This window comes from Sebastes umbrosus, chromosome 12 (genome assembly GCF_015220745.1).
Source record: "Sebastes umbrosus isolate fSebUmb1 chromosome 12, fSebUmb1.pri, whole genome shotgun sequence".
Classification (NCBI taxonomy): domain Eukaryota; kingdom Metazoa; phylum Chordata; class Actinopteri; order Perciformes; family Sebastidae; genus Sebastes; species Sebastes umbrosus.
Window position 1 is genome coordinate 7,857,284 of NC_051280.1, and position 24,638 is coordinate 7,881,921.

At 40.2% G+C, this 24,638-nt stretch overlaps 3 protein-coding genes, 1 long non-coding RNA gene and 1 pseudogene across 8 annotated transcripts in view; 3 read left to right on the forward strand and 2 right to left on the reverse strand.

Moving 5' to 3' along the window:
- The window catches only part of tep1 (telomerase-associated protein 1), a 42,945-nt gene extending 42,324 nt beyond the window's left edge, over window positions 1–621 (reverse strand). The window contains exon 1 of one of the 4 annotated variants that reach the window (XM_037787652.1): window positions 508–621. In XM_037787652.1, the coding sequence (XP_037643580.1) occupies window positions 508–532 (25 nt within the window). In that variant the 5' untranslated portion in view covers window positions 533–621. Of the gene's footprint in view, window positions 1–429 lie in introns of all 4 variants that reach the window. The other 3 variants (XM_037787651.1, XM_037787654.1, XM_037787653.1) reach the window with 3 other exon arrangements.
- A 2,325-nt stretch (window positions 622–2,946) lies between these two features.
- On the forward strand, window positions 2,947–14,598 carry zgc:66427 (uncharacterized protein LOC406256 homolog). The gene is made up of 5 exons (XM_037787650.1): window positions 2,947–3,809; window positions 5,790–5,885; window positions 5,985–6,090; window positions 10,014–10,115; window positions 12,031–14,598. The coding sequence occupies exons 1-4, from the start codon at window positions 3,278–3,280 to the stop codon at window positions 10,069–10,071; spliced, it is 792 nt and encodes a 263-aa protein (XP_037643578.1). The 5' UTR covers window positions 2,947–3,277; the 3' UTR covers window positions 10,072–10,115; window positions 12,031–14,598.
- On the reverse strand, window positions 8,185–9,228 carry LOC119498633. Its single transcript, XR_005209159.1, has 2 exons — window positions 9,057–9,228; window positions 8,185–8,468 (listed from the first exon to the last, which is right to left on the reverse strand). It is a non-coding gene; the product is annotated as an uncharacterized LOC119498633 (long non-coding RNA).
- A 1,804-nt stretch (window positions 14,599–16,402) lies between the features above and the next one.
- On the forward strand, window positions 16,403–22,817 carry LOC119498628 (protein lifeguard 1-like). 2 transcript variants are annotated; one of them, XM_037787648.1, is made up of 7 exons: window positions 16,403–16,727; window positions 18,325–18,381; window positions 18,526–18,839; window positions 19,233–19,433; window positions 20,368–20,496; window positions 20,635–20,778; window positions 21,725–22,817. In XM_037787648.1, exons 3-7 carry the CDS (start codon window positions 18,537–18,539, stop codon window positions 21,857–21,859), a joined length of 912 nt encoding a protein of 303 aa, XP_037643576.1. In that variant the 5' UTR covers window positions 16,403–16,727; window positions 18,325–18,381; window positions 18,526–18,536; the 3' UTR covers window positions 21,860–22,817. The 2 variants fall into 2 exon arrangements, with proteins under 2 accessions (XP_037643576.1, XP_037643575.1); XM_037787647.1 differs by lacking the exon at window positions 18,325–18,381 and having other exon boundaries at window positions 16,405–16,727.
- Window positions 22,818–22,964: 147 nt separating this feature from the next.
- The window catches only part of LOC119498631, a 74,171-nt pseudogene continuing 72,497 nt past the window's right edge, over window positions 22,965–24,638 (forward strand).

A 24,638-nucleotide genomic window follows, 5' to 3' on the forward strand; every position in this document is an offset into this window, starting at 1 on the left:
TTGAAAACATAAAATCTTCCCCAAAAAATAGTATAATTCAGTTAGGTTCTGAGGAAATGCAAGCAAAGCAAATGCTTTCTGCAGACCAAAAACTCAGCTATAGAGCAAATTAACACTTTCACTGACGGAAGATGTAGTGCAAGCCCTTTCTTCAAGTTAGTAAAGTAGTATTTTACATCTATTCATAAGAGATGTCACATATAAACAACTAAACTGTGTGTAGAAAAATCAGGCATTTAACTATCAGAAGGAAAACCATATCACTACAACAATATCAAGACAAGCCACTGGATTTAACTGGCATAAATGAAGTGAAATTATCCAACATTAGTCAAGGTGTTTGTAGTCAAGGCCTACTGTTGTGTATGACTAAGAGTGTTTAAAGGCGTGGTGGCTGGCTAGGAACCAGACCAGAAGTACAAAACTCACCGGAAATAAACACAATGTAAAGTCCACAGGCAGAGCAATGACTCTAAACGAAAGTATTTTTCTTGTGAATAATATTACCGTTTGACGTACTGCTGTGTAGCATCTACTTCTGAAGGATTTGGAGGTGCAGCTCTTCATTTACTGTAAATGTCCTCATCCGAGCAGCTGACTGCTCGGTAGCCTTGAGAGCGCTGATTGGTCAGTATATTGTGTACTTTTTTACCGTAATACCACATATATAGGCGCCCCGCCTCAAATCATCGAATATTAATGGTCCCATATTGTAAAAAGTGAGATTTTCATGTGTCTTATATTATAAAACAGGTTTAAGTGCTATATAAATACTATGAAAGTATCAAAACACTCAATCCATGGAGAAATACACACAGCCCGTATTCAGAAACTGTGCGTTTGAAACAAGCCGTTAGGATTTCTGTCCATTTCTGATGTCACAAATCTACAATATTTACACTATTTCACAGTTTTAAACATAAATATACTAAATGTGTCCCAGTTTATTTCCTGTTGCAGTGTATGTGAATGTCATCAGCTGACAGGAAGTAAACATAGACCCAAGCTGTTTCCTAGCAGCGCAATTCCGTTGCCATTCCGTTGAAATGCACTAAAACGGAGCGTTTCAGACAGAGCGTGAATACAGGTATATTCAGACAGACAGTAAGAGAAAAATAATGTGTTTTTTGAACATTAAAGCATGTAAACATGTTCTAGTAGAAACGCAAAATACAAACATGAACCTGAAAATGAACATGATATGTCCCCTTTAAGTTGAATAAATGCAAAATTGCTTGGGGAGAAGAAAAAAAACAAACAATTATTAATAAACAATTACAAAATAAATAAATATTGTTTTTAATGTTTATATTACAAAACTGCTCGGCTGACATGGTGACGCACCCAACTGGGAAACGCACATATTGTAATCAACCAGAAACTGTCGAACATGTACTGATACACTGCAGGAATTACAGTATCCAGAAGAATCACCTCTTACAATCACTAAGGAAGGCAAAACATCCGGACTTTTCATTGTCAGGTCTATTGGGGAATACAGCAGATAATATATACTGTGAAATTATTCAGTTTTTAAAGGGACTATTTGTAACTTTCAGAATTGCTTGTTAACAGCGACACCTCTGGCCGTTTAGTCAACGAAAGTCAGCGCCGGGCTCGCGCTTGCTCGCTCTAAATATACCTGAACGAGCATCGCTCAAAACAGTGAGGCGACACACGTCAGCTAAAACCACAATATCTCTCTATATTTCTGGAGGAGCTGCAGCAGTTATTTCTGAACAAACGTCCCCTGTGCATTCACTAGATATTCTCAGAGCTAAACTAACTCTTCTGCAGTGTGTAGTGAGCGCGCGTTCACGTCTAGAGGTGGAGCGAGACAGCGAGAATGCGCGCTGTGTGAGTGAAGGCAAGCAGGCAGAGAAGCAGTGACTCCGGCCACACGCGAGCGCGAATGGGATCCCGACCCGGTACATTTATACTCTTAAAAAGTTACAGTCCCTTTAAAGGGACTATTTGTAACTTTGTACGCGCATAAATGTAGCGGGTCGTCACAGATGCGCGTTCGCATATGCGCGCTCGCGTGTGGCTGGAGCCTCGTCTCCGCTGCATGCTCTCCTTCACTCAGAATGCGCGCGCGTCCTCGCTGTCTCGCTCCACCCCTAGACGTGAACGCGCGCTCACTACACACTGCAGAAGAGTTTAGCTCTGAGAATATCTAGTGAATGCACAGGGGACGTTTGTGCAGAAATAAATTCTGCAGTTCCTCCAGACCAACAGAGCTTTCCCGTGTCTTGTGAAGTGACGGAGCTCTTCAGAGAGTTACGTTACCCTCTCGTTACCGACCGGGTGCCGGTGTCTCCTCTGCTCTCTCCGGCTGCGGGCGGAGAGAGCAGAGGAGACATGCTGCAGAGCCCCGCTGCATCAGCCTGCACTTAGGCAGGAAAAGCCAACACTAGGACCAGATCTAAATCATGTTCATGGAGAGACCTTCGTCTGGTCAGCTAACATTACTGCCAAGCAGCTGAAATATAGAGTGATATTGCGCTTTTAGCTGACGTGTGTCGCCTAACTGTTTTGAGTGATGCTCGTTCAGGTATATTGAGAGCGAGCAAGCGCGAGCCCGACGCTGACTTTCGTTGATTTCACGGCCACAGGTGTCGCTGTTAAGAAGCATTTCTGAAAGTTACAAATAGTCCCTTTAAGAGAAACTGATTTAGTTAAACGAATCTAGGGTTTTTCCTCATTATTTTATTTATTTTATTTTATTTATTTTATTTATTTTATTTATTTTATTTATTTTATTTATTTTATTTATTTTATTTATTTTATTTATTTATTTATTTATTTTTATTTTTATTTCTGCACAATCTCTTGTTCCACACTCCAGTCCAGATGGTGGCGGTAATGCGCCTCTAAGATGGTTTGCCCACCGCCAATAAACACCAAAGAAGCCATGGTGACGCTACCGTAACTGACTGTGTACGAGTCAAAGGAGGAAGCGAAACCGCTTCTATTTCCGCTGCAGCAGCGAGAGGACGGGCACGTCAGAAAAAGAGACATGAAAATGTGGACAGAAAGGACAAACTGAGGCGAGAGAAGGGACATCCAGCTACATACATCATCTGTGTTGACGTGGGTTGCTAGGCAGTTGTTATTATCTAAAGTCCCAGGTGATTATTGTTCAGTTTAAGGGTCGTTTCGAGGTTAACTCGCCTCCTCTCTGGTTGCGTGGTGGGTCTCTTTGAGGAAGCAGCTCCGCTAGCCCGCTGTAGTAGCTCGTTAGCCCGCTGAAGTAGCTCGTTAGCTCCGTAGAGAGATGGGGACCAGAGCCAGTCGCCTACAGGAAGACCCGACGCCCTCTGCCTTCGGGAAAGATGGCACAAAGCGGGACTCCTACCGGCGACCCCGCTGCACCAGACCCACCAGTCTCATGGTGGACTTCTCCGGCAGCTTCGAGGACACGGAGGCCAACCGGAGCCGCTCGGAGGAGGGCAGCGACTCGGACCCGGGGCTCCAGGGGGCGAGCAGCGACGGTAGCCCCGCGGACCACCACGGCATTCCCTCCGGCATCAGCCAGGCGTCACCTGCAGAGGACGACGACGACAACAGCGAGGGGAAACCCGAGGAAGACGGGGATATCAGCCCGGAGCCTGCCGTGGCGGCGGAGCATCAGTCCGGAGAGGAGACAGGCCGCACGCCACACCGCACTTTTTCCGAGCGGCTGCCCGGGAATCGGCACTCTTCCGGCCGCAGCGTGGGAGCTCGATCCGCCCGGGTCCGAGGCACACACCAGCGGCCGGTATCAGAGGCTTGGATCGGCCTGTACCGTGTTAACAACCGACATGGCAGTAAGTTAACATGTTTACACACTGCAGTAGAATTTTCTATACATGTATTTGTATTATTATTATTAATAATAATAATTAATAATAATAATAATAACAACAATAATAATAATATTTGCTCTTAGTTCCTAGTATTGTCTGTTTTTGTTGATATATATAAAAATGAGGCATGATACACACCCCGCAGTAATAATAAATATTATTATTATTATTATTATTAATAATAATAATTTATTATTATTTGTGGCACTTAAATAACACTTGCCATAATAATTGTCTGGTTTACATCAGTAACTTGTTAGTTTCTATGATTTAACCTTGTTTTTAGATGTCAAGGCGGCTCATATTCATACATTACATTATTTTGTTTGTTTTTTTATTTTGCACAATTTAAGACTATACAACATAAAAAAATGAACAATATAGAGTGCAGGAAGAGGCAAAAACCCTGCAGTAGGATTTTCTATACATGTATTATTATTATTTGTGGCGTATAAATAACACTTACCATAATAATTTTCTGGTTTACATCATTAACTTGTTAGTTTTTATGATTTAACCTTGTTTTTATATGTCATATTCTCATATCTCATATCCATACATTACATATTTTGTTTATTTTGATGGTTTATTTTTTCACAATTTAAGACTATACAACATAACAAAAAAAATAATAAATGAATAATATACAGTGCAGGAAGAGGCAAAAAACCCACTGGGCTTATCTGAAGCCTCCACCTAGAGACAAGATTAATATAAAGAAATAATATGACTACTTATAATCTGTGAATGGCGTTAGAGCTTGGCAATATCAGCTGAATTAAATTACTAAAACATAAAACATGTTGGGGAATGACTGTTGATGCCTCCATAATAAGACAGCTGATAATAAACTGAAGACAAGAGTGGGTGACTTGTTCAGAGAAAATAATAGTAATATGGATATAATGGTTAAGTAGGAGGTAGGAGTATTCATTGTCAACTCAGTTTTAGTCAACTTTACGCAGCTATAATAGTAAGACAGAGAGTCACATCACTCCATGACATCCTTCTAAGGCCAAGAAAAAATATAAGACCGTTTCAGTATCACACAAAATCAAAGACATTTTGTGTCATATAACAAAATGAATTTTGCGTCAAAAAATCCCCCAGTGCAGCCCTACTCAGTCTGAAATTAACATGGATTATTTGGGGAATTTACATTCCTGAACAGATAATCTCTTTTCCCCATGCTTGCATACTGACAAAAAATCATCAGAGACCCTATTGTGTGAGGCACAGAGCTATGGCGTAAAACTGGAAGTGGTGACATACGAGCTCTTTCATATCACAAGGCTTGTGTTGACAGTGGTTGTCAGTGGCAAATCCTGCAGCATGCGAGTCGAAAACATTAAGTGACCAAACACTTTATTGTTAAAGGGCATTAAAATGGGAACTTGGGAGTTTTGCGGAGGAAGTGAAAATGCACACATGGTCTGCATCAGACAATCAACGACACAGAGATGGTGGTGGTGGTGGTGGTGCGATGGCAAACGTGACATTGCGAGCCAAAACGCAACAGTGTGGCGGGTTTTCCCAGGCCAGCCCTCTAGCAAGTGTAGGGAAATGGGTCACAACTTCACATGCCCGCTCACTGCTGGCAGCAGCTCATACATAGAGGGAGGAGGGGAATGTAGGGCAGCAAGGCACAGTGTCTGCCCCCATCCTCTCATGGCTCTAGCGGCGGCTATCCCTCCAGCCCTGCAGTCAAATAAAGTTTCAAACTATTTTGGGTCGGTTACACTCGAGGTCACATCACTCACGCCATCTCCGGGAAGAGAATGACTGATTGTGTTCCAGCCTGCTCTTCGGTTCGCCTGTGACATCTACATGTCCAAACATAGCACTTGAGCGCGATGTGATGTGCACACATCATCTATCATTTATGTCTCGCTGTGACACAGTGTGTTAATCTCAGCCCTGTTGTGTCCCCACTCTGCGCAGATATCCGCTGTCCTTTCTGCTCGAAGCCCTTCCCGGGGGGTCGGATCGAGGATCACCTGTTGAGCTGCCTCACCTCTCCTCCCCTACCATACAATAGTAAGTATCATATCACAGAAATGGCCTGACGCCTGTGTTTTTTAAAAAGGCTGGAAACACTTATGGTTGCTTTGTGTGTGTGTGTGTGTGTGTGTACAGCGGATGTGCTCAGTAAAGACAGCGGAGAGTGCTCCATCTGTTTGGAGGATCTGATACAGGGAGAGACCATCGCCAGGCTGGCTTGCCTCTGCGTCTATCATAAGAGGTAACAAAGTTCAGTTAATGTATTTGCATTGTAGTATAATACAGATCATATAAATGCAAAGAGGAGGGTAAAAAATGCAAATGAATGCAGGTGAAACTAAAAGCAGGCTTCGTGCATATGGCGAACAATGTGTTTGGTTATTTCCAGATGTGAAAAAATTCTGTGGTAACTTGGGGGAAGGATTTTCAAAAATAAGGAAGCAAAGGTTGTACTCTACTCGTCACATATCACTACACATTTCTAATAATTTGTAGGGCTGTCAACCGATTAGAATATTTAATCGCATGATTGTCTGTAGGTAATCGAGATTTATCACAAATAAATCACATTTTTTTATCAGTTCAAAATTTTACTTTAAAAAGAGATTTGTCAAGTATTTAATACTCTTATCAACATGGGAGTGGGCAAATATGCTTGCATTAGGCAAATGTTTGTATATATATTTATTATTGGAAATCAATTAACAACACAAAACAATGACACATATTGTCCAGAAACCCTCACAGGTACTGCATTTAGCATAAAATATATGCTGAAATCACAACATGGCAAACTGCAGCCCAACAGGCAACAACAGCTGTCAGTGTCAGTGTGCTGACTTCACTATGACTTGCCCCAAACTGCATGTGATTATCATAAAGTGGACATGTCTGTAAAGGGGAGACTCGTTGGTACCCATAGAACCCATTTTCATCCACATATCTGGAGGTCAGAGGTCAAGGGACCTCTTTGAAAATAGCCATGACAGTTTTTCCACACCAAAATTTAGCGTAAGTTTGGCGCGTTATTTAACCACTTTTGCAACAAGCAACACTCTAGCTTGAAAACGGAGCCCGCGACAACTTCCGAAAGACGCGTTAAAAAAAAATTGTGGCGCTGAAACAAATTTGCGTTAATGCTTTATTATCACATTATCTTTGACAGCCCTAATAAATAGAGACCCATTGTCCTTTTCCATGATAACCACTGCTGAGTTATTGTCATTAAGAATCATTATTTTAAACATGAGATCAATTGGATGAGTGCCAGTGTCAGCGTAAGAGCAAAAATCTGTTCACAAAAGAAAGAAAAGATCAGCAGTTTGTGTGCTTCTGTCCTCTAACTGTTTACTTTACAAGTAAATGATGTGAATATTTGCCTATAGAGCTGCATAATAATAATAACGGCAACATCATGACATTTTAATTAAATGTTCTCACAACCGCAAAGAGTTTTGTAAGCGCTTTAAAACGTCTAGTTAAAAGAAATAACCATGATGTCGTTCAAGAACTACCAGAGTTTATGCATGTTTCAGCCCATTTACTACTACAGTCATTTACATTTTCAAAGCACGCTGTAATGTTCAATACTTTTCTTTTTTTTTTCCAACTTTCAAGGAGCCATTGGTTTCCCATAATTTCAGTACAGTATGAGATCAGACTTGTTGAAACTTGAAATGTACCAAGACTAGGTAATCCGTCATCGGGAAGATCCTGCTATTTTTTCTTTTATCATTGTGTGTTCAACACTCATCAGTGGTTATTTAGTTGAAAATCTACTCTCCAATAATTACTTTGACAACAATAGAAGCAGAAATGATGTTTAACTGTGATGCATAACCAGCAGAGAGAAAGTTGAATCTTAAAAATACTTTAATCTCAGATAAAGCACACGCATCTATCTTTTGTTTTGGTCTTAAAGCAGATAAGCTTTCAGATTTGTAGGTGTGGCTGTTTGGCTGTGTAATGAAATTCTGGTCCACCTAGTAGAGCAACTGGGGTTTGGAAAAAATGGGCATTTCAGGATCTAAAAGATGACTGTGTTGAAAATTATTAAACAGTTCATGTTCAAGTTCACTTAACACACTTAAGAGACACTTAACAAAGGAAAGTTATTTTTAAAGGTGCTATTGATAACATTCAGTCACTAGATGTCGCATTCTCCCTCCCCCGTTCCATTGCATTTACTTCACAACAAGTCGTTGCCAGGTACTTACCGTCAATCTCAGCCATTTATCCGCTTTTTTTCCACACTAACTGACGACCCAGAGATACCACGTGATGCCAACTTCTTTTAATATTGGCTCACAAGACTTTTTTTTTTTTCAGAAAAAGCCACACTTTTATTCGGCACCTTTCTAAAGGCTCTATGGATGTATTATTATTTTTTTAAATATTCGTTTACATAAAAATGTTATCAATAAGACCTTTTAACAATGAAATTCATGTATTAGTGTAGGGCTGCAATGAGCCCATTTTTGACTATTTTCTCGATTAGTTGATTAATCATTTGGTCTGTAAATGTGAGGAAAAAGGGAATCCCAATTTCCTAAAATTCGACGTGATGTCTACAAATTGCTTATTTTGTTCAACCAACAGTCCAAAACCCAAACATACTCCCTTAAAGCTGCAGTGCGTAGAAATCCGGAAAACGCAAAATCCTGCATCCCCTCGAGCTGCTCTCTCCTCTCTCTCCTCTCTCCGCTCTCCCCTCTCTGTCCGAAGCCCCTCCCCCCACACGAGAACGGGCATATGCACGCGCTTCATACGTGCTCGCTACATCTGAGGAGGCTACCGCAGCGAGCTACACATTACCTTCTAACGACATCAACAGTTTGGACTGTCTTTTTGAAAGTCTGTCTTTCTTTTTTTGGGTTGTTTTGAGGTGTAGGCAGTTGCTGCCAATGCTGGAATAGCAAGCTTTCCAGTAGGTTGTTCCGCCATTGACCGAGGCTTTCACTATCTGCAGAGACCAGACGTGAACGCGCATCTCCTTTTGTGGAACAGCCAATAGGAACGCTCTCTCTGAAATGCCCTGTGATTGGTCAAAGTCTGCCGTCACGGGCAAGATTTTCTAAAGCCTGTAAACAGAGCCATGAGGAGGTGCAGAGGTGTAGTTTTCTCTCAGATCACTTGAATTACAATATGCTGAAAGGTTATTATGGAATTTTTGCCAAATTATGCCAAAATATTGTTGCCTACTGCCACTTTAACTATCATACAAGAGAAAGAAAATGCAGCAAATAGTCACAACTGAGAGGCTGCAACTAGTAATGTTTGGCTTTTTTGCTTGAAAAATTACATTAATGGGATATCAAAATAGTTGCAGATTATTTTGTCTTTTGTCCGTCCATCGACTACTCAAGTATAGACTAACGGTTTCAGCTCTATATTAGTGATGGAGGCAAATAAAAGTAAGTACTAGTATAGCCCACTACACTTGTTGCATCTTATGGTGCATTCAAATGAAACTCGTGAGCTCGAGTTTACAACATGGGAAGTCGCGTACACAATATGCTTGGCGTCCAAGTGGTTAAGTCGTGAAGAAAACCGCTGCTAGGCAACAGTAATATTAATGTTACCACCATTAACGTCAAGAAGCCCCAGAGGCTAACAATTTAAGCAAGCAGGTAATGTAATGTAGTAAAATGCAAAGGCATAATGACAGAGGAAAAAGATGAGGCCATTTTCCTCAGACATATTGTAATATTATGAAGAAAAACAATACATGACAAAAACAATATATTAACTTATTATGCACCAAAAATGAGCTTCCATGACCTCCGCCATTTCTGACAACGTCAACAAACACATCACAACGCGTGAACTCGGAGCTTTCAGAAACTTTCCACTTACGAGGTCGTGAATACCACAAGAGAGGGGCGTCCATTCTCCTCTCGTGAACACGGTAAACACGACCCCATTTGAAGGCAGCATTATCTCTGGTTCTGTTGTATTTAACGAGCCAGAGAGCCCTTAAACTTATTCACAGCTCGCTGCAGTGATAACATTTAGTTTGGTTTCACACTGTCAGTAAGTGGATTAAACCTTGTGGGAGACACCACATTCAAAAACCCACCATACGGGTTGTGGCACATTAACATGAGCTAATCAAATGTAATGTGTTGGTGTCCCTACCCGGGTCTCTGTTCTTCCTCCCTGTAGCTGCATTGATTCCTGGTCCAAGGTGAAACCCTGCTGCCCTGAACATCCCTTCGATTGACTCGTGGGTCACATGTATTCTGCACAGTGACCAACCCGACTCAGGTATGTACCCGCAAGACTCACTAACTGGACGTGCATTAGCAAATTTTTTCAAAAATAGCGGCGATAAAATATCCACATTTTTGGTATTGATGACAAATGCTCTTTTTTTGATGGCTTACTTTGAGAAAAACTTGCTTCACGTACAAAAGTAGCCAAAGTTCTTACATGTAAATGTCTGAACACAAGAACCTGTACAAGGACTTTTCCCGAAATAACATTGTGTGAAATCATGAACTATCTGATCAAAGAATAAGTTAACAACAATAAAAAAACGACATATTTCACAACAGTTTTCAGTGTTTTTCAGTTGAACTGCACAGAGTCTAGATGCAGTTAAAACGTAACGTAACGCAAAATGCCATTGTTAAGCTGCCAAATGATACTGTATCCATAGCAACGGGCATCACACATTGCCCCAGGAAAGATAACACCAAAGTAGGGCGCTTATGACCTAGCCATACTATTTCATATTCAAGTAAGACACTAGAGCGGCAACTAACAATTATTTTTATTATCGATTAATCTGCTGATTATTTTCTTGATTAATTGATTAATCATTTTGTCGATTAAACATCAGTAAATAGTGAAAAATGTCCGTAATAATCTACGGTCTCAAAGATATTCAGTTTATTTATGTATGACAAAGAAAATCATCAAATCCTCTCTTTGGAGAAGCTGGAACCAGTGAATGTTGTCATTTTGGCTTAAAAAACTACTAAAACAATGAATCGATTAGCAAAATGGATGGCAATTAATTTTCTGTCGATAGACTTATACATTTTTTGGCTAATCGCTGCAGCTCTATAAGACACATATTGACAACCTAGTGATAACATAATGATAAAGGTATAACGACCATATATATAAAACAGTTTTATATCTATGATAAAGACTGTGTTGCATGTACGTCTGTATGGATTAGGGCTGGGACGATTCACCTATCTCCTGATTCGATACTATCACGATACCTGGGTGCCAATTCAAGATATTTGCAATTTTTAAGTATTGCGATTCTACAAGTATTGTGATTCAATATTAAATAATATACTCAATTGGGCCCGTTTACATGCATTTAACATATATGTCAGTATATGGGTGCACAACATTTGTAGCGTCGGCTGATTTGACCACGGAGATGCGAGTGACGGCTGGCTTGTTCGCACGTTACCCCAATACGATAACGTTTCCTGTCCGTGACAGAGTTAGCATGCAGCTTTAGCCGTGATGTCTAGCTCTGCTTTTCCTGGAAATGTGTGAAACCAGAAGTGTTTCCATACTTTATTGTACGAGTAGTGTTTACCACTTTGGATTTAACATGTGAGGGTGCAGGTCGTATCCACGTGGACCCTCCGCCGTTTTCTATTTTCTCGTGTCGGCTTGCTGAAGGCGGCTGCGGTTTGTTTTGGTTGAAGGATATTGAACGGATATGACGTCACGTCACTCAGACTACAACAATAGAAGCGGTAACTTCCTTCTACGTCCACATAGACTCAAATGAAGCAGATATATTGATTCTGGCATTAAAAAATTTATTTCAAAATCGTAAAAAAATCGATTGTTTTTCCTACCCCTAATATGGATGTTAGTTTATCAGCATTCAGTGGAATAATATTGTGATGATAAGATTCTTTTATCAGGCCCTTAAATATAATATAAAAACAAAATAAATACAATATTGAAGTTTTTGTTCCATGTGCTGCGTAACAGCGGAACAGATATCATTGAACATTAGTTTAACTTTATTATGATTTTACATGCATTTGCTGCATTATGATATTTTATACTGAAACAATGATTAATGTGATATTGAGTTCAACCACATTACCCAGCCCTATTGCATACATTATTTGAATAAAGTCATTACAGTGTGTATTACTTTGTCTAATGCCCACTCTGTCTTTTTCCACCCTTACAGGAGACTACACTGAATCCCAATAAAATCCCAATAAAAATGTGTAATTGAACAAATAAAAGCCCTCTGTCCCTCTCAGACGCAAACCTATATTTGAGGGGGGGGAACAGACGATCCTAAGAAGAAGCTCCTGTTAGCGACGACCGATGCTCTCCGTTTGGATCGGTCCATTTGAACTTGGTCTAGGCCATTTCAAGCCAAAATCCAACAGTTAAAAACAGCCGCTGCGTGTCCGTCTAATCTCTGGTCGAGACTCTTGTTGGACCACAAGTGGAGGAGGTTCCCTTTCTATGTTACGAACTCTTGAATCCGCAGAAGATATTAAAAATAAGTAAAATAGACATCATCATCACAGAATGATGGAACTTGCCCCAGAACAATCTTGAACTTGGGGAGGAACACAAAAAAAAGTTAACTGTGACTCTGGATCCTCTCCCGTGTATTTTTTTTCTCCCTCCAAAGGGGATTGGTCATTTTATTAAGTATTTTGCAGAAAGAGTATTGTTCCATGTCATACATTGGATGAATGTTTTCTTTCCTCGGCGAACCCCAAATGAACCAACCTCACACCGAAAGCGTGAACTGTTACCGCATAAACGTTGCTTTATTTTGAACCAGCTGGAGGTTGAGGGCGTGTTTTTGGTGAATGGGGGCTGCCGTTACTCGGTGTTTTTCTGTTTTCTATTACCTGTAAACATTTCAGGGGAAGTCTGGGGGCTAATTGTTTTATCGGAGTGGGTCAGTTTTTTGTAGGTGGTTAGTTGGCGCTGAGTTTAACGTGCTGCTACTTGCTGAGTGTTTAGGAGGGGTTGTAGGTATTTCATAGGGCCATAGTAGCGCTGGTGTTGGCACCAATTTGAGCACTTTTGTCCTTCAAGGCTGATTTTTATTTAGTTTTTTCTGGGATAAAGTTGTGTGTGTGCGTATGTGTGTGTGTTCAAATGATGACCAGGGACAGGAAATGTCCCGAGCATGACTGTGTATTCAGGAAAGTGTGACTTTGTGTGTGTGTGTGTGTGTTTACTGTAAATTGCCCGGACGTCTGCTTGGTCAAGCGGGTTACCCTTTTTTAATTTTTAAAGCTAGTTTTTACGGTCAGTCGCGCTGGCAAACATCCTGTTACACGTGGCATTGGTACGCAACGTGGCGGCTCACGAGGTCCCGTTGTACTTTTTAAATGCGGTTTGGGATTTTTATCCCACGACCCCATCCTTCTCCCCCTTCATTCTCAAACACTCTCTGGGGGTGTAGTCCGGATTTTTGGACCAGACCGCCATCTGGTTGCATCAATGCCAGATCGAGGAGGGATAAAGGGAGGGATGGATTGAGGGATGTATTTTTGGGGCATGTTTACACCATGTGGCATCTGCCTCTCCCCCCAACACTGGAGGCTATGGACAGCTGATGGTTAATTATTACATAACTAGCCCCCACCCCTTTCCCCCCTTTTTTATTTTAGGATTTTAGATATTATATCATCACATTATGATCATAATTACTGCTAAATGTGTTAAATGACTTTCCTTTGCCTTCTTTTGTGTGTGTGTTGATTGCCTTTGCCTGGTGAAGGGGTTCTTGTGCAAGCAGGTATTTGTAGTGTTTTTAGGGCTGAACTGAGGTGGAAAAGCCCAACAGTAAGGCTGCTCAATTTTTGCTTTTGCTGCCTGTTCCATGTGTTTAAATCTCTGTGCTCTCGAGTGACACGGATCAGTTTAGAGTTCAGCCCAGTGCACAGGTTTCCTACTGGCTAGTTCATTCACCCCAGCCTCTTTTTTTTTTTTCTCTGGTCCCTGGTGTACTGCAGTCTGAGGTGCTACGACATTTTCCGGCCACTAGAGGGCAGCCCTGTGCATGTTTTTTTTGTATTGGAGAATAGAAAACTAATGCCAAAAGTCTGTCTGTGCATTTGGGGGCATTGTGTGTGAGAGAGTGCGGAAGACGGGGTGCATTGATCATTAGATGTTACATTTGTTGTGGTGATAAGTTATGATGTTGTATACTTTGGCTGGGAGGGGTGGGGGTGTTTGTGTGTGTGTGTTCGGGGGGGTTGTTGGTGGTGGTGGTGGTTGGGTTGTCGATAAAGGTAAGACAATCTCAAACCCCACATTACTCTTTACTTTCTTACCCCCCTCTAAGCTGTGTGGTGCAATACCTCAATCTTTACCAATGCTAACTAAACGCTCTGTGTGTAAACTAGCTCTCCTCCAACCAAGGACGCTATTTTGTATAAATGTCCCTAAATCCTTGGTTTTGAATCGCAGGGCACTGATTCCCCCCCCCCCCCCCCCCCCCCGTCTGCCCTGTGCTTTTGAGGTCGATTTATTAGATGAGAATGTTTTTTCAAAGAGTCACCACCACTTGGCACCCCCAAGATATGGACAATCTGCCTTTACTCTGGTATAAAAAAAACAACAAATTGAATTTTATTTATTAAATTGTAAATATGTAATGCAATTCAAGAAAATGGCTTTGTCTTTGTCTGTTCAATATACTGTTTCTAAGCTCCAATCTTTTGTATGTCTCAGAAAATTGTTTTTATATGTATTTTTTACAATAAATATGTGTGAGAGATGTTTTGTGAACGTCTGTTTTGTGTTTTTTAAGTGTCAACGATGCGTTTTGTGGTTGTTTGTCCCGTTCAGACCTGAAACATGACAGACTGTCCTGTTTTATTATAATGAGAATTTACATTACTAAATATCTTTTATTATTATTATTTTATTATTAATATTTTAAACTACTTTTAAAAGAACGGCACATTGTTTTATTTAGTAATTGACAAACTTTGAACACCATAAGGTAATGGTTCTTTCCTCCCTCTATTAATACTGAAAATCTTTTAAAATGAAACTGTACAGATAGTTACAATTTTGCAAATGTGCGCTTTAACTCTCTTACAGCTGCAACTAATGATAATTTTCATTATTGATAAATCTGCAGATTATTTTGGGATTTTTTTGTCTATAAAACTCCTGCCTGATCTCGTTTGTCAGCCTGTCCATCACCAAACAAGAAAGAGCTAAGAGTCAGGTTATATGGATGATGCGGCTCCACTTCCTCCCACTGTATCACTGATTTAATCCCACTTCCACCTTGAACCCATCCGTCCCTCCTAATGCACACCTTCCCATTGTTACACTACCCCGTACATATCTTGCACCACTCTTACATACTTTTCGGCTACTCCCAACTTCCTCATACATTACCACACTTCCTTTCTCGGCAACCTGTTTTATGCTTTCTCCGAGTCCACAAAGACTCAATGCAACTCCTTTTGACCTTCTCTATACTTCTCCATCAACATTCTCACAACGAACATCTACCATACTGCTGCTCACTAAACATCACCTCACCTCTTGACTTATAGCTTCCCTTCTACTACTCTTTCCAATAACTTCATGCTGTGTCAGATCAACTTTATGCCTCTTTCTTACATGACTTTGTTGAATACTCAATTCTGATTGGTCAATCACAGCGTTCTACGGTCTGTTATTTCTTTATAGCAGACCGTTGCTATGTATAACAGACCGTTGCTATGGTTGCAGTTCTGATCGCAGACTCTGGTGGCCCGTTTTTGTGTCACATTATTGATTTCTTAAGTAAGTAGCCGTGTAATAAGCGTGATAATGTACGGCGAGCAGGTCATTGCTGTGAAATAAACCCCTTCAGGGCGGTGTTCACACGACGTGGATCGCCCTGTCGGGGTTTATTTCACAACAATGACCGGCTCGCTGTGCATTATCCCTTACGTAGTTACTACAGCTCTGCACATCACCCTTATTCTTGAAAATCGGTGAAAGAAAACTAGACTTCTGTACCTACTCATGGCTCTGTTTTCAGGCTTTAAAAAATCTAGCCCGTGACGGGAGACTTTGGCCAATCACAGGTCATTTCAGAGAGAGAGCGTTCCTATTGGCTGGGCTCCGGCTGGTGGGCGGTGCTTGGTATTGGTACCTGGCTGCCGGGTCACAAACTTTCTCGTTTTCCTACTAAACAGTACACTACAAGATGATTCTGAAAACATTTGAGGAGAGAAATAGGCATTACAGTAACAGAATATTGATTCATATTTGATCAGTGCTGAATAGTTTGACCGTTTGATCGGAGTTCACGAGTGATTGACAGCCGGCTCTCATAGACGGCAGCTGGACGACTCCAGAACAGCTCTGATTGGTTGTTTTGGATTGGACACCGGAGGACACAGAGGCACATGCCTTTTTTCAGATTACCTGTCTCATGCACTACTGTCAGGATTTAGTGACCGTTTTATAAAAACATTTTTTTTAATCATATTTGCTCCAATCTCGCCGACTGCTGCTTTAATCAATTATCAAAACAGTTAGCAATTAATTCAATAGTTGACAATCGATTAATCGTTGCAGCATTACTTTTACTCAAGTCTGGACATTCATATTTTGCTGTGGGCCCTGTATTACTGACATGGGGACCACTGGAAGTCCCCAGACCCTACCTTTGACAAGCTCTAACCAACATTAAAGCAACAGAGGAGTTTCCAATTTCTGCACTGTGGGTCTTTGCAGACGGGGATTTTTTTTTTTTTACATCACTTAATGAGGAAACTGTACATCACAGGTTGTTAGAATAAATGACACCCATTACCATGCAAGGTATGCTTTTTGTGTCTTCTCCTCCTCGCACAGCACTGTGGTGTCGGACACAACTATAATCCAGCAGAAAAGGTACGCAGAACATTCACTTTATTCTCTATTATTTATTCTGAACTTGTTCCGTGTGTAACGTAAAAGCAAATACCCCGCTGTTTACTCTGCTGCATTTTCATTTGTAGTAATTACTGGTACTCTCAACAAGACAGCAAACATTTGGTGGGGCCTGTTTACTCAAAAAATATACCAAAAATATATTTTGCCATTTGCTCCTACTATTATCTCATACAGATACTGAAACTTTTGCAGTCTCAGTGATAGACAACCCCGAACGAAACTCATTTTTATATACCACTGTGGGTACATGATTTGGGTGAACTGACTCTTTAAGCTATCTGAATTAAAAAGTAAGCAGGTGAAGCAAGTATACCGTCTTCAACACCTCATCTCTGTCTAAGAGAGAACTCTCAGCTCTATAGTTTCTGTCTCAACCACATTCTGTTTTAGTCCTGCAATATTCTTGCACATGTTGAATTTTGCACATCTACATTTGAACATTTACTACCTCGATTATTTTTTGTTAAAGAACAAAACATTGCAAGTTGTACACTTTGCTAATGTATATAGTGGTTTATTCTATGTTTATAATTTAGATTTTTTGTTCTGCTAGTTGTAGTAGTCAGGTATATTTATAGTGTATTCCAATATTCTTTATATTTTGTATTCTATAGATTTGTATCTCTAGTGGTGATATGTACATTTTATTTACTGTCCCTGTGCATTGCCTGGATAACCTGCTGCTCTAACACAATCATTTCTCCATCTATCTATCTATCTATCTATCTATCTATCTATCTATCTGTCTATCCATCTATCTATCCATCTATCTATCTATCAGTGGCTCTTTTAAACTAATTTCATTTCTATTAATTTGAGTTAATTCAGTTTCAGATTGTCTTTTCAATGAGTACTTTTATTTTTCTTGGATAAAATCTAGGGATTTGGTTATGGTGGTGGTGGTGGTGGTTATGATACGTACATGAAACAAAACGGCGTTTGCCGAGCACTCTCACTCACCACTTAGCTTCATTCCAGATGGCCATGTTGTTGTGAAAATATCCGTGTATTGGAATGATCAGATGAGATGAAGATGAACAATTAAAAGAGCTTTCTGTGTTTTTCCTTTTGACTTAACTTGTTTGCTTGCTTTCCTCACTTCCGTTTCTCTTCTCGTGCACTGATTTGTTTAAGCTGAACAGCCAATCAGAGTGATTTCTCTCATGAACGAGCTCCGCTTTCGGCCGATTCAGCATGTTGAATCGGCCGAAAAGTCTCTGACATGGGCAGACTAGAGCCGACGGTGTGGGACACACCGCAAAAACTAGGCCGACAAACGCTCAACGGCAGCTGCAAACTGTCTGATGGCCGACCATCGGCTTGGTGTGTCGGGGCCTTAAGACCCCCTCTCGAAAAAATCCCAGTCTGCTCTGATTGGCTCGTGAGAAAAGTTTGGTGCACCTTTGCAAAGGTAGTGCTCAAGCTGAGGGTGATATATTATAATGAGCCTGCATGTGACATAGGAAGGAAAGACAAATCTGAATGGCTTATTGAATCACATGTTTTCTGATCTAGGCAGCCCACAAAAAACTGACTGGGTTGTCTTATTTCATAGTTTGTGGGTTGGTATGCACTCCAGATACCCAAATGTATGAACACAAGCACTGAACAAGTGAGTTTTTCATGATGTGTCCCCTTTAAGTAAAACAGGAAATTCCCACTTCAGCTGCTAAACAGAATGTATCCCATCAGAGCCGTGTTTGTGTTGCATAAGTTGATGTTTTTATTTGCCTGAACTTCTGTGTTTGACCCACAGTTTCCTCCAGAATGTCAGATACAGCAGACTTCCTCACATCTAAAGAGACACAGGACGCTCCTGTTTATGATGTGTCCTCACCACCACCACCACCACCACTACCGTCATACTCCTCCGAAGGACAGCAACCTCCACCTTACTCTGCTACCCCAGAAAAGTACCCTCCACCTGAAACCGAGACAACTTGCGCCGATGGGCCTACCACTGGGGACGAGTCTTGCGACATCAGCCCAGAGGCCTTGTCGGACACAACTCCACCGATAGCCTCATCTCCCTTTGATGACAAGACAGTGAGAAGAGCGTTTATTAGAAAGGTTTGTACGACTTGCTATGAGCACGTTATCCTACATCAGATTTTCCCAACCTGGTGTCGGGAGAGACTTTCCTAAGGGGTTGCAACTCGCAAGAGAAATTTCAGGGATCGCACAAGATGATTAATAGGATAATAAAGCAGAAAAAAATATATTTATAGAAAACTGGACACTGCCAAGCATATTTAAAGCACAGAGATTCTGACAATCTCTCCAAACACACTTTTAGTGAATGATTGGACAAGGAAAATCTATTTTCCTAATCCATAAATGATCACAGATCATAAGTGTAATCTGTTTTACCTGAAAATATACACCGGTAAGATCAGTTGCTGTGCAGAATATTTAGTAATAAAGCTCTTCGTTAGTGCCTGTTCTTCATCTTTCCCTGTGCAGGTGTTCTGCATCCTGACTGTCCAGCTGCTGTTCACCTTCAGTGTGGTGTGTGTGTTCACCTTCTCCAGCGTGGTCAAAGAGGCAGTGCAGCACAACCTGTGGGCCTACGTCAGCTCCTTCATCATCTTCATCGTGGTGGCCACCACCCTCGGCTGCTGCAAGTCCTTCAGTCGGCGTCACCCCTGGAACATCGTGGGACTGGTGGGTAACAAATAGAGGAGCATAAACCCCAAATATACAAAGGCGGGGATTGATTTTACACAATATAAATACTGTCACAGATATCTACATTTAATATAACCCTGACATAATGATAAAAAAAAGAAATCATAGCTTTGTAGTTTAAAAGAAAATATATCAGACATGAAACACCTGAGGTCACACAGTCACTTCCTGGAAGTGAAATATAGTAGGGAGCTGCTGCCTCGGCTAAATGTTGCTCAATAAAGAGCACTTTTCTGGAAAAACTACCCAGGTAGAAGTAAAAGTATTAAATCGAATTACTCAAAAAGGTACGTGAGAAAATATATTCCAGTACAGTAAAGACGTTAAAATAGTTATGATAAAACATGTTGGTTATTTTTTTATTCACTGCTTGGTTCTCCTCAACATTTAGACTTCTCTTTAAATTTACAGTAAATGTGCAGGCTGTGAGAAAGTGGTAAGTTTTCTATTGCGTCCAAATGAAAACCTCAGTTTCCTCTCAAGTTGTGTTCACACACTCACAGATTCACTGTGAGCCGTTGAGGTTTTGTTGACATTTAAAAATTAGGACATCCTGTATTGTGACCGTTAGTACGCAATGCAGTCTTCTATAAAAGACTATGATTATTGAAAGACATTAACAATCTGGATTACATTAGATTCAACTTTAGTGTCATTGCACATAGTACAAGTACAAGTACAAGAAAATGCAGTTTAGCATCTAACCAGAGTGCAAACTAGTAAAGTGCTGATAAGACAATTTATACAAATGAGGATATATTGGTGTATGTACATACATAGGCATATACATATATACAGATTGTAATTAAGGTGTTTCTGTTTGAAGCAACTTGTGAAGCTATCTATGAAGCAAACTATGGGGCAAAAACTTTCTCAAATGACATTGGAGATGTTGTTGTTGTGTCTACAGGCTGTGGTCACCCTGAGCTTGTCATACATGGTGGGAACCATCGCCTCCTTCCACGACACCGCAGCTGTCGTCATCACTATGGGAGCAACGCTGGCCATTACTGTCGCAATCATTGCATACTCTGCACAGGTTAGGACAGAGCCTAACAGCATGCGTTTCAAAATGCTTCCTGTATACAGACATCATGATCTGTGTTTATTGTAAGCAGAGCGATGTGCAGACTTTTTCTTTGCCTTATTTATTTATGTTTTAATTTGTTTTTTGCAGACTCGTTATGAATTCAATATTTGTTACGGTATTCTGCTGGTTCTGGCTGTGGACGTGATCATGTTTGGTATCTTCAGCACCTTCTACTACTCATACATGGCTGATGTGTCCTATGGATGTCTGGGTGCTCTGCTGTTTTCACTGGTAAGGGAGAAAAGAACCATGTAAACCATGATAATAATACTGTTATACAGCACTTCCCTTGCTATAAAGCAGAAGGGACAAAATCATGTAATATACATGCACCTATGTTGTCCTGGTAGGTTAAACAAAGCCATCACTAATAAAAGCATTCATATGCTATTACTGCCCTCAGACAGAAATACCTGCGGTTTCAAACTGTCTGCCACTACAACTATGAACAATTCTTCCGTTAAAAAAAGGAAGTTCTGTATAGTGTCAAAATGCAGTTCCACTTTCATTTAAAGTATTTGTTTTTACATTTGACCTTGTGACTTGGTTTTATATTAGAGGAAATGAGTATACAGCAGCGAAATAAGTTTCTTTGTCAGACACATTAAATGCTCTGCACTCCCACACACCGGTGCTTTCATTAACAGCTCCAGCAGAAAAGTGATGACAGTGTAAGGGTGAAAGCCACACAAGCCACCGAGCGGAATAGAGCATAAAAAGTTAGATTTTTTAGGATTTCATCCAATCTCACACACAAAGCCACTTCCACAGCAGCAGGTTAAGTTAAATCATCCATCTGTCGGCAGCAAAAGATTTCTTCTATCACGAGGAGCTTTCAGAGAAGATGATTTGATAACTGTTAGCTGTCAAAATACGCTCTATAAAGGTCTATAGTTGGATTTTTCACAGCAGACATTTTGGCTTGTCATAGTAAGTAGGAAATGCACAGGTGTTACAAACAATGATGGCTCTGTTCTATTCACCAGTGAGTCATGACAGTGTGGCAGTGAGCCAGCATGCACAACACCAGGACCCTGAAACTGAAGCAGCTAATTCAGTCATCATTCATTTCATTATTTACATTTTCCTACTGTGACATGTCTACTAATTATGTGGTGGTAATCTCTCACCCTGTCCTATCTCTTCCTCTTCCTCCTCCTACTCTCCCTCCATTCAGTTCCTGATGGTCGACTGTCAGCTGATCATGGGGAAGACGAGCTACCGTCTGGATCCAGAGGAATACATCACCGCCGCTCTCATGATCTACCTGGACGTAGTCCTCATCTTCATCTGGCTGCTGGGAAAGAGGTGAAACTATACTCGAGGTCAACAAATTGAGACAGTCTCCACATACAAATACTTAGGATTGTTAACTGATGACCGTCTCTCTTTTAAACCTCACATACAGAGTCTGGTGAAAAAGTTGAAATTGAAGTTAGGTTTTTATTTTAGAAACAAGTCTTGTTTTTCTCTTGATGTCAGACGAAAACTGGTTGAAGCGACGTTCTTGCCTGTTCTTGACTATATGGTGATCTGCTTTACATGAATGCATCAGTCCATTGTCTCCATATGTTGGATACTGTATATCATGGCGCTTTACTGTAAGGTTTGTTACAAACTGTATAGCCCTGCTCTGTCAATACGTCAGCTTTTAGCCATTGGTATGCTTTTATCTATAAGGTCATTCTGGGTAGACTCCCCTTTTATTTATCTGTCTTTCTAACCAGAAAACACGGCAATTATGGGTTACGGTCTCAGGACACTATGCTTATGACTGTTCCCAGAGTTCGGGCTGAGTTGGGAAAGAAGACCTTTATGTTTTCTGCACCATCTGCATGGAATAACCTGCAAAATGAACTTAAACTCCAGGACCTAGTCACTCTAAATGAATTTAAAGGCATGGTGAAATCTATAGAAATGGACTGTATCGATACTTGTACTTGTTTTGATTGATTATATGGCTTCCCTGCACTTTTACGGTATGGCACCTTTGAGCTGATCTATTGTTTTTTTAATGTGCGTGTATGAAACTGTTTGTACTGTTTGCTATTCTTTGCCAGGTCGCTCTTGAAAAAGAGATTTTAATCTCAATGGGTCTAAACCTGGTTAAATAAAGGTTAATGAAATGAAACTGAAATACAGTTACACACAAACACACACAGATGGACACTCCGAACTATACCCACAATTAAAGTATCCTTTATTATTATTATGTATATACTTTAACTCCTGTTTTAAACGACAATAAATGAATGATCATCATTATTCATTATTAATGAATGATTTTTGTCTCAGTTTTACATTGAAAAATGTATATACAAATTGTTGTATTTGTTGTTTTGCAGTGCATGTTAACCCATACGGAAATTTAACCCGAAAATTATCGAAACAATGAAAGCATTCAGTTTCATTTTTTCTGCATTAATAAGACACATTCAATAAGATGTAGGTAATTATTCAGTATAAATGCTCACGTCAAACCTGCCTACAGAACTTCCATATCATTTGGTTGTGTCATTAAAGTCAGACGATGATAATCTAATAGATCCATAAGGCCATTTGTGTTTCATACAGCACCAAAGCAGAGACTAAATGCAATAAATTGATAAACATTGATATGAGGACGTATGATATATAAAACAACATGGACAAAAAGTAGATGTAAATGTAGAGCATATTTTCTCACATCACAAAGATCCATCCTCATCTTTTACGCTCAACAAAGTTCACTGAACTAACCAAGCAATATTCAGATTATAGAGAAATTTGTAGATTAATTTTCAGTCAATCGATTATTCGTTTTTAAATTCTATATTGTGCCATTATACAAGTTTTTAATTACAAGTTTTTAAAATATGCACCAAAGTGTGCTGTTTGACTTTGCTTGATTTATTCTCCCATGAATTCATGTTGAAATATCAGCAGGGCGCTAAACAATATACACCTCTTGGCCTTATCAAAGAAGTCACAGTGACGTGTCATTAGCTTCATACTGTAACCAGACTGAATTGCTATTTAATTTCACTTTCAGTTTGACATTAGGAAAAAACACTGTGGGGCAACGATTCTCTGGAAACAGGCTATACAAGTATTACTGCCATTACAATTTCTTCCAACACATCACTTCCTAGTGTCAGGAAGTGAAACTCGACAATAACGCCCACTACCGCACAAGGTATTCTTTTTGTGTCGTCTCCTCCTCACACAGCACTGTGGTGTCGGACACAACTATAATCCAGCAGAAAAGGTAAGCAGAACATTCACTATATTCTCTATTATTTATTCTTAACTCTGTTTGTGAAGTAAAAGCAAATATCCTGCTGTTTACTCTGCTGCCTTTTCATTTGTTTGTAGTATTTACTGGTACTTTCAACAAGACAGGAAACATTATTTGGTTAATAATAATCTAGGTAATTATTCACTACAGAACTTCCAAATCACTATATTGTGTCATTAAAATCAGACGCTGATAATACAATAGATCCATAAGGCCATTTGTGTTTCATACAGCACCAAAGCAATACAATACAGCTTATACTGAAGGAAGGGGTTTAACGTGTTTCAACTGCCTCACAAGGAATTGCAGGCCTGTCCGGTGCTCTCAGAATAAGATAGAAATCTTTTATCAGGAGAGACTTTAGAGATTTGGTCCAAAGGTCTGACTCGAGTGAAATGCACTTGGCGTCAAAACGTTAGTCTTCTAATAAAGTTTCTTGCCTTATATCCATGTGCTCCAGTATACTTTGTACCAAATCTATGAAGTCTCTCCTCATACAGCTTACATTGATATGAGGACGTACGATATAAAACAACAAGGATGAAACATAGTGCAAAATGTTGAGCATATTTTCTTGTATCACCAGGATCCATCCTCATCTTTCGCCCTCACCAAAGTACACTGTACTAACCAAGCAATATTCAGAAATTATTTGACCAGTCCAACCTCCTTTTTGGACTCCAAAAAACTAAATCAAAGACGCAACTTCGTATTACGTGAGAAAACCCACTGTAGGAAAAAGTTTTGTTGTTTTTCTCACTTGAATTCAAAATTCATATATTGAGTGAGTTGCACAAACTTTGGATCTGTCAAA